Consider the following 10,552-nt stretch of genomic DNA (forward strand, 5'->3'; position numbering starts at 1 on the left):
ACATTTCATAATAATATGCGTACGTCATTCAAAGTATCATAAACATCATAACATATTCTTTGAAGTTCGAGAAGGATCATGAATCTGGATTAAGGGTCCTTTGAGCTAATTTTGTTCTAGCCTACATGTCCTTATATTGAGACCTAACTTAAATCCTTGAGTCATTCGGAGAGTGTTTGGATCTTGAAATGTCTTAAAGGAACTTTAGAGGCATTTTGATTGTTTTCCCCCCTAAACTTGGTTTGAGCCGCAAACATGATCTAGTGGTTCTAAAACTTTACAAATCCTTCGACATCATGAAGTAAGGCCCTCTTATAAAGTTTCATGATATTTGAAGCTTATTTGGGTCTTGCATCGAAGATAAGTAACCATAAGGGTTTAGGGTCATTTTGTATCGTTACTTGATTTAGCTACTTAACCTTACTCAATGACTACCAAATTTCATGTATAACTTTAACATGTCATGACATACAAAACAATCCATTTAGTAGGTTATTTTAATGTTCCTTGATTTTCGAGCAAAATGCTTGGTTTAAGTTCTAACTCATGGTTCTTGATTTAACTATTCCATAATCCTTTAGTATTAATTAACTTAAGTTCCATAATAAAATTCAAATAATTCCGATCAGTATTTCTTAAAAAAAGTTCATATTGCGTTCTCGAGCTTCCGATTTTTTTAACTTCTTTAAATTTTCTTTGATAGATCCAATTTTTAGTTTAGTTTATGAAACCATAAAAAATGGTATGAGAATAAGCCTAGAAGTGGTCCAATTTGATGATAATAATAATAAATAAATAAATAACTAAAATGTGTCATAGTTTACGTGGACACATCATCGTCTTCTTCCTCAAAATAGATATTTTGGTAGCATGAGTGTATGTTATGATTACTATGTACATGCGGATACTTCTCTGTTATGATTACTATGAACACATACACTACGATGTTATGTTATGGTATTAAGTACACCATAATACTATGCACACTCTTTTCCCTCTATGATATCTCTAATTGAATGCTAAGTCTATAGGGTACATGTACGAGCTCGCCTGGGGTCCATGTGCATACGTGAGCCATGTGTAGAGAAGTAATACAGATCTAATTCTACGTGAGCCATCATATTTTTACAAAAAGAAAGGTTACATCATGATTGTTTACGCTTGCATTTCTATTCTCAAAATACTCAAGTGCATACTCTTATTTTTTCGGGTAAATATAAGACACTCTTGTATGGATGATGACACCACAATGAAGACCATGAAACCAAATTTAGGGTACTTGCATCCATGTTCGTCTTAGTAGCCCTTTGGTTAGATCAAGACATTGTTTTTATTTTTATTTGAATTCATGTTATTTATTTTTCTGTTATGTTGATGATAACATTGTTATTTTAAAAGAATTTCTTATGGACATTTAAGTCCGTGACACAGTGGCACAGCCTATAAAATATTTTGACAGACTTTTCCCACCCTTAATTTTAGAGTTCTTATAATTGAGTCATAAAAAAAAGTTGCACTTTAAGTAATAATTATTAAAAAAAATACAATAAATAATTATAAGATTTTTTATAATGGACATATAAGGAAAATAATTTAACGGGCATACTTTTGATGGTGAAAAACCATCTTTTCATACATAATCAGTAAGAATCTCTGCTAAAATACGAGGGAACAGAGACTTTACTACAATGACAAAAGCTTATTTAAACGAGTAAACGTCTAGATTCAATAAATTATTCAAAATAATATAATACTCCAAAGTTTTTTGGATCTCGCCAAAACATTAGAACTTTTATTGATTATTCACCTATACAATCTTCGTTAACATCTTCATGACTATGGTCTATATCGGTCCTCTACTAAATATTAATTAATTAAGTTTAACATAACATAAAAAGTAAATCGAGGGAAAGAAAGATTATGAACTTTGGGAGAGAAATTTCTTTTGTTTATAAGAATAAGGGTAATAACGTAAATTGAATAGATGTTGGCATCACTAAATTGTTAAACAACGGTAATTTTTAAAAGTAAGTCGAAATTCACTGAGCCTAAAATTCAAATTTCACACAGATATTTACCCAAAATAAAATCTGATGAACGCGCCGCAAATGCTCTCTGTTTTTTTTTTTTTATTTTTTTTTTTTTTGTGCGGAGAAAAATCCGTTTAAATCCCCAACCGGCTAAGGTATACTTTCGAAGGACTCCAAAATCAAAGCTCGAGCCATAACAATGGCTATTCTTGCTCTTCCTTTGTTTGCCTCCTTCCTCAAACACCATACTTATTATCGCCTCTCAATTCGCTCTCGGAAGCCACTCTCTTCTAGCTTCTACAAATCCCCTTATCGCCGCCATTTTAACAAAACTTATGTCTCTGCCAATAGTTCTTCCACCACTCTGCAGCATTCGTCCACTGATTCCAAGAATTATGTGTCCAAGCCCTCGATTCTTACTTTTCAGCAAGCAATTCAGCGTCTCCAGGTCATTTTCCTGATACCCAAGTGCTTATTTCTTGTTTGCGTTTCTTATTTCTTCTGTCTACTATTGATCCAATATAGTCAGTATCAGTGTAAGCTTCCATTGCAAGGGAATTGTTTCGTTTGAACAAAATTCCTTTTTTAGGAGTTCCTTTCAGATAGCGTAACACTATATACTGCATAAAGATGAGGATCCTGTGGAGCATGCAGGAATTGGCTTATTACACTTATTGAGTATGCTATGTCTGGTCGAGTGTGAGCTAGATATATTAGCTTTCTCACTAGCCTTTGGTACATTTATCTGTCCACTGCAGGTTGTTCGTTTGACTCATCCAATTCTAATGTGGATCCATTAGTATGGGTGTAGGTTTACATTCGCTTATTAATAAATCCATCGCATACTTTTGTTGTGATATGAAAACGCCTCGAGGGGTATGCTACTTCAATACTTAGAAAGTACATTAGCCTTCCAAGTTTTTTAATCTCAAATTCTTTGATCAATCTCCTTCTGAGTTCACTCTTTTCTTCTTCATTATCTCCAGTGACTATGATGTCATCTACATACACTAGAAACGTTGTAACTCCCTTTGTTTCTAAGTGCTTGAGAAAAAGAGTGTGATCTCCTATATTTTGCTTATACCCAAAGTCTTTAACCATGCCCTTGGTGATTGTTTAAGTCCATACAAGGCATTTCTCAATTTGCATACTTTACCTTTTGTGCTTTCAAATCATGGAGGAATGTCCATGTACATCTAGATAGCCTTGAAGAAATGCATTCTTCACGTCAGAGTGTGTAAGCTGCCAATTTAAGTTGGCAGCTAAGGATAACAATTTTCCTACGGTGTCCATCTTTGCCACATGGGCAAATGTTTCTTGGTAATCTATCCCATAAGTTTGAGTATATCCTTTAGCTACCAACCTTGCCTTATACCTTTCCAGTAATCCATCAGCCTTGTACTTTACTGTGAAAAGCCATCTACACTCAACTATATTTTTTTCTTTTGCATCCACCATTTCCCACGTGTTATTCTTTTCTAGAGCATAAATTTCTTCTTTCTTAGCATCCTTCCATTCTCTTTTGGATAAAGTTTCAGAAACTGGTTTAGGTATAACAATTGAATTTAGACTCATAATGAAACTTGTGTGTAGTGAGGATAGCCTTTAAGAGAGATATAGTTTGCTAGGGGGTATAAAGGTCGTTTTGTGCATTCTCTAGTGGGTTTCCGGAGAGCTATGGCTCTGTCATTTATTGATACCTGTGTTGCATCTTCATTATGGGTAGAGTTGGATGTTGGTCTATTATCTATTGGTACCTGTGTTGCATCTTCATTGTGAGTAGAGTCAGATGTTTGGACTTGTGTTGGTTCTGAAATGACTTTCCTTCTAGCATATACCTGAGAGAACAACGGATTTGGTAATGGAGGTGGAACATATGGTTCAATTGGTAGCTCTATAGTAGTAGGAAAGGGCTCATCGATAGAAGGTGCGGACTCAATAACTGGTTTTGCATGATGGTTATTTGGTGTGTCTAGGGGCTCAATAGTTTCCCAAGAACTCTCTTCAATCTCTATGTTCTCCCCTTGAAGAGAGGCCTTAGAGAAAAACGGTTTATGTTCTGTGAAAGTTACATCAATTGAATAGTAAGACTTCCTAGATGTGGGATTATAACTTTTGACCCCTTTGGTAAAAAATATCCTAAATAGACACATTTTATTGCACTTGGATCAAGCTCTTTAGGTGTTGTGAACATGAACAAAGGTGGTGCACCCAAATATGCGGGGTGTGAGGCCATTTGATGTTCAAAAGTGAGGATAAAATTGGTTGAGGACTTTTATTGGACGTAGATTATTTAGGACATGAGATGGAAGACGATTAATCATGTGAGTTGCAGAAAGAACTGCCTCTCCATAGTACATTTTTGGCACGTTTCCATGAAAAAACAATGCTTGGGTAGTGTTTAAAATGTGTCCATTTTTCCTCTCGGCTACTCCATTTTGCTATGGTGTAACAACACATGAAGAATCATTGATAATGCCTTGAGATTGGAAATATGGGAATAAGGCTTGATTGAAGTAGTCTCTAGCATTGTCCATTCAAAATGTCTTGATTTTGATTCCAAATTGGGTTTGAATCATTGAGTGGAAGATAAGAATAATATTACTGAATTTTGATTTTTGTTTGAGAAGGAATAGCCATGTAACTCGAGTAAAATCATCAATTAATGTGAGAAACCAACAAGCACCGGAGATACACAAGTATGTTTGGCAAATTCACATGTATCGCTATGAAAACCAGAGACTTGGAATCCTAAAAAAATTTGGAAACATAATTTCCAAAACTCTAAATGAGGGTGACCCATGCAAAAGTGAAAATTAACCAAATTAACCAAATTATCCTGACTCTACCTGCATGGTTAATCATTTATGTGTTCATGTGCATGATTTTCTATGCTCATGTTTGCAGAATTTTTAATAATCTGTTGATATATGGGTCATGGTCATTGGTTAAGCCACGGAATTGTTGCAGTTGGAGTCTTTGACTTCATGGTGTCCTTTTCTTTCTTACTATTTAAATGTAAAAGTTGAATGGAATTAGATATTAATAGGTAGGCCTATCTTTCTTCTTTATCTGTTGAATTTGTTTTGTGATCAGTCCTGGCTACTTGTTCAGTGGTGATATATGATAATACCTTTTCCTCTCCCCATAATAATTGTCGTTTGGTATTAATAAGGCAAATCTGAAGTTTATTCGTTGTATCATCTTCACATTGAACAATTTTTTTTGATGATTATTTCAATAGTATCTCAGGAATACTGGGCCTCTGTTGGATGTGCTGTGATGCAATGCAGTAACACAGAGGTATGTTTGGTGTTGACCCAACCCTGTTATCTTTATGATATATTGAAGAGATGTTTGTGTTCATCAGAAGTTTTTCAGTATAAAAGTGCAATTATTTTAAATAGTTTCTGTCATTGGCCAGGTTGGTGCAGGAACCATGAATCCCTTGACATTCTTAAGAGTTCTTGGTCCAGAACCTTGGAATGTTGCGTAAGTATTATTTGACCCATATCTGCAGGAGAGAATGACTCGTTATGCATTGTCTCACTTTGGTTGTCTCCTTCATATATAGATTAGAAATGCATGGATCGCTTGTTTCTTTTTTCATTTTTTTGCAAAGGTGCAATTGAGGACTTTGACCACCTTTTTGGGAGTTGCTCTTTTACTAGTTTAATGCAAGAATTGAAATATTTGTCGATGTGTTGATATATTTGCAAATTAGAGACTTCTACATGGATATAAGAATTAATTGATATCTTTGTTATCTCCTATACACATAAAACATAAAAAGTATCATCTATAAATTCCCATATGAATATGAATACTAAACAAGGTCTAAAACTAATAACATCTATAAATTCCCATATGAATGAATAATAATAACAAGGTCTAAAACTACATTTGAAAGTACAAACAACTTAGTTATTAATTTAAATAATTTTATAGTTTTTTTAGAAATCATCGTCGATGTCATTATTGTATCGATATATCTATCATTGTATCCGTATAATTGAAATACCAATATCAATATTAACATCGGTATTTTAATCCTTTATTTGAAATGAGACAATTTCTTTGAGGAGTTTGGCTACCAGGGCACTAGATCGAAAGATGTGTATTCGAGGGTCAAAGAGTACCTTTTCATTCGCCCATTTTGTGAGAAGGGTTGGTTTATGTGGATTAGGGTTATGTGTGTATTTGGATAGAGAGGACCAACAAAGTGTTTAGAGGGTTGGAGGAAGCCAAGGAGGATATGTGAGCCCTTTACAACTTTCGTTTGGTTCGATTATTAAGTCATTTTGTAATTACCCATTATATTTCATTTTATTTGATTGGAGCTTTTTTTTTTTATTATTTGTTTTCTTTAGTTTGGCTCCTTTTGGTTGGAGTTGGATTTTTTTATTCCAAGTATTTCTTTTTTCATCTTTCGTAATGTAAATTTGACACTTTATCAGCAAAAAAAGCTCCATCTGCTTGTGAGCAGTCACATTAGTGAAAACAGAAAAGCTTTTACTGCTGGTTGAACTATAAAATTTTGATTGTCAATGTGGAAATTTTTGATTGAAGGTATGTGGAGCCTAGTATACGGCCAGATGACAGTCGCTATGGGGAAAATCCAAATCGACTCCAACGCCACACTCAATTTCAGGTTACATTTATGTTTATGATCTAACTTCCGAGTTGAATGATTTGTCAAGCTCTCTATTAATTATCGTTGAAATTTCTACTATTTATGTGTAAGCATTAGTTGTGATTGTCTGGTTTTTATTCTCATTATTCTTTGCTTGTGTAATAGCTTTCTCATCCATAAACAAAGACCTAAGATGCACAGGTTGATATAGAACAGTTTATTTTTTAACCTTTCTAAATCAAGAGGTTGACGAACATTTTATTAAAGAAAAAATTGTTGAAACTGTGATGTGTATTCCTTACCTTCCATCCAACATTAGAGCAGATTGCAGAAGGAATAATCTCAATTTGAGGAATATTGATGTAATCCCATTAAATAAGGGATTTAGCCTGTTTTCTATTCTCTAGAGAATTAATTAGCGTTTCTTTATTATAAATAGGTGTATGTATTTCTCTAATAAATAATAAGAAAGAAGAGGAATACACATTACTCTTGCAACGTGGCATTAGAGCCTTTATAGGTTAGGTGAATAAACCTAAGGTCTACCCTAATCGGTGAAGTCTTCATAGCTGCTGGTCATTGATTGTGTCCAATACCCACCTTCCCTTCTGTTTATTCCACGATCAAGTCAGAAGAATAAAAAATCCCTTCACCAGTAGAGGAAGTTCCTGCAACCTAGAAGATAGGTGACCTAAAATACATCTGATTTTCATACTGACTCAACAGAACAAACTTTCTCAAATGGTCTCAAGTTATGTGGACGTACCTTAAGGGAAAGGGAAAACTTCGACAGCTTGTTGGACCAGGACCAGTGAAGATGACTCGAGAATTTATGCAAGAAAGACTCCATAATAATGTCATGGCTCTGGGATTCTATGGATCCATCCATCAACGATGCATGTATGTTTTTACAGATCTCACAAGCTATAAGGGACTTCATTCATTGCACTTACTCCAAGACTCGAGATGCAACTCAAATTTATGAGATAAATATCATGACTAAACCATGAAGCAAGAAGGAAAAATTGCCTTACAAACATTGCGACAGGAACTCTACTATTATTGGGTATTTGAGGTGCAGTGCACTGCAAATACCGTAATTCTGAAGAACTTTACTGAAACACACCGTGTCTATGACTTTTTGGCAGGTGTCAACGATGAATTTGCCTAAGTCGAGGACAAATCATCAGAAAAGAAGAAACACTGTCCTTAGAAGCAACAATCTCCTTTAGTCAAACTGAAAAGAGCAGATGAAATCTTATGCTTGACAAATAACTAGTGTTGATGCATCAACCTTTGTTGTAGAGAAAGAAAGAAAGAAACAATGGAAAAGACCGCCCATGGAAGAGCAACTAAGACAATTTATGGTGTTGATGCATCAACCTTTGTTGAGAAAGAAAGAAAGAAACAATGGAAAAGACCGCCCATGGAAGAGCAACTAAGACAATTTATGGTGTACTTATTGCAAGAACTCGAGAGTTCTTGGAAATTGAATAGAAAACCTCCCAGTCATGAATTGAGAAATCATGGAGGCTCACAGAATCGTGTTTGGGGACACAAGAGAGTAATGTTGAAGACATGCGCTTACACCGTAGAGGAGTCCAAATTACAACAAAAGCCATTTGGAGACAAGTGCGGTTAACTTTTGGATTATAAACTCTGGTGCAACTGATCACATGACCCTCACTCACAGTTTTTCAAAACATATAGACCATGTCTGAGTAGTCGAAAAATTATGGTGGCAATGGGACTCATATAATTGTTGCAGGATTAGGTGATTCATCTCTCAAATCCTTGCTCTAAAACATGTCCTACATGTCCCAAAACTATCTACTAGTCTCAATTCCATACAAAAGCTTGCCCATAACTGTCACTATAGTGTTATTTTCTCCTTGTTATGTCGTATTTTTCAAGATCAGATCTCGAGAGATGGTTAAATTTGGTAAGGAATTGATTGGCCAATATTACTTGCAATTCCTTGAGAGAATAACAAGCTTCACACCTGTGCCCTTTCTTAGTTCATCCAATATGATGCGATATGGTTACATCACCTTTGCATGAGTCATCCCTCCTTTAGAGAATAATATGTTTTATCCTTTCTAAATTAAGAGTTCTTATATATGCTTATTTTATTTTATTTTATTTTTGTTTCCCTCTTCAGTTTAATTTTCTTTTATGTTACATGTGATCACAGGTAATTTTGAAGCCTGATCCTGGAAACTCACAAGACCTTTTCATCCAAAGTCTCTCCGCTTTAGGTAGGACATAGATTCTTTAACGATCCATTTTGATGAACTTTGGTAGAATAAGTATGCTCATATTTGTTAGCATGTCATTGTTGCAATGAGGAAAAAAGTTATGCATTTTTATTTTTAAGATTCCACGCATCTATACACTTCCTTATATTACAAGTGTTTCATTAACAAAAAGTTTGTTGATAACCCAAGGTATATTTAACGTTTTCAACTTGTGCCAAGAAAAAATCTTCACCTTCTTGGGGGATTTTTATGAAATATACGGTCAGCTGATGCCATATGCCTCTTCTATATGCCTTATAGGAATTGATGTTGCTGCACATGATATCCGTTTTGTAGAGGACAATTGGGAGAGTCCGGTAATCTGTCATATATTGTCATACCGTTTCCTTTTTCCTTTTTCGTTTGTAGGGATGCGTGTGTTAATACTACCATGTTCTACATCATTATATTGGTTCTTCTTTTCATTTCGTTACTTGTTAAAAAACTTTATTACTGATTAGTCTCATTTCATTTTATCAATAAAAAGTTTCATTTCTTGTTAAAAAGAAAACTGGTATTTACTGCTGAAATGAAGAGGAAAAAATAACAGAAAGCTGAAAATTACTATGGAATTTAAATAACCTCAGAATGGGTTGCCGATTGGTCATACTATGGATAGACATTTGCAAAATTTCAGTCCACTGGCTCTTTAAACTTCGCCACAAAATGGGATTGGATTCCCAGCTAGCATAGGTAATATCTTCCATTTCCACCATGCTCTTTAAGCTGAAGAGTTTGAATGGATCAAATTTTCTTAGTTAGCATAGGTAATATCTTTATAAGTTTGTCTTCACTTTTCCTACAAACGATAATGTTTTGTGTAAAGCAACCGTTCTCGTTGTTGCCTATTGTCAACATTTTGTTCTGTCTTGTTGTTGATATAGATGACGAGGCGTATTGGCTTTTGTGTTTGAATTGAGCTTAATTACAAGTTTAAATCCAAACTTTGAGTTTTCGTTAAAAGTCTTAGGCATCTAGTTTATAAATCCCTTTTCGTTGGTTTGAACTCTAGTTATGCACTGGACTTGCCAATTGTTTTCTACCTTTCTTACAAAATTTCTCTGATAAGTTTGCAATATTAGAGCAAGTTTTCTTCCTAAATCAAATCTTAATGAGGCGTACTCCATGTCTAATTGATGGTACATAGAGAATGGAAGACCTTCCTTGATTTCTCTCTCAAGCGAGATTAATGGTTACATTATTCTTCGGTAGAATACTTACGGTTTCTTTCCTAGTCAACTAGAGAATAAATTGGTGTGACATCTACTCTTCATGTTTCCTAGTCAATTAGTGGGAAAATTGGTGTGACATCTAGTCAACTGAATAATTGTTGTGGTTGCTATACGAGTTTGCTTTGGAGTTGAGCTTTGGTTTGATGTATCCTTTTTATTTCTTAGCCGTTGTCTTTTGTTTGTATTTGCTTTAAGATCTTGTCTGTCTTTAGGTTCTATTTTCTTTGTCACTCCTTTTGAGAGTTTGTATCCTTTCGAACATTTTCCTTTTCATTATACCAATGAGAAGTTTTTGGTCAAAAAAAAAAAAAAAAAAAAAAAAAAAAAAAAAAAAAAAAAAAAAAAAAAAAAAAAAAAAAA

At 34.4% G+C, this 10,552-nt stretch overlaps 1 protein-coding gene across 2 annotated transcripts in view; it reads left to right on the forward strand.

Annotated features, from left to right (window-relative positions):
- The first annotated feature begins 2,167 nt into the window (after positions 1 to 2,167).
- Positions 2,168 to 10,552, forward strand: part of LOC111472479 (glycine--tRNA ligase, chloroplastic/mitochondrial 2) — a 32,446-nt gene continuing 24,061 nt past the window's right edge. The window contains exons 1-6 of one of the 2 annotated variants that reach the window (XM_023118120.1): positions 2,168 to 2,478; positions 5,283 to 5,333; positions 5,455 to 5,522; positions 6,600 to 6,681; positions 8,858 to 8,921; positions 9,222 to 9,277. In XM_023118120.1, the coding sequence (XP_022973888.1) occupies positions 2,230 to 2,478; positions 5,283 to 5,333; positions 5,455 to 5,522; positions 6,600 to 6,681; positions 8,858 to 8,921; positions 9,222 to 9,277 (570 nt within the window). In that variant the 5' untranslated portion in view covers positions 2,168 to 2,229. Of the gene's footprint in view, positions 2,479 to 5,274; positions 5,334 to 5,454; positions 5,523 to 6,599; positions 6,682 to 8,857; positions 8,922 to 9,221; positions 9,278 to 10,552 lie in introns of both variants that reach the window. The other variant, XM_023118121.1, reaches the window with a different exon arrangement.

Source organism: Cucurbita maxima, unplaced genomic scaffold (assembly GCF_002738345.1).
Source record: "Cucurbita maxima cultivar Rimu unplaced genomic scaffold, Cmax_1.0 Cma_Scf00074, whole genome shotgun sequence".
In the NCBI taxonomy this organism is placed as follows: domain Eukaryota; kingdom Viridiplantae; phylum Streptophyta; class Magnoliopsida; order Cucurbitales; family Cucurbitaceae; genus Cucurbita; species Cucurbita maxima.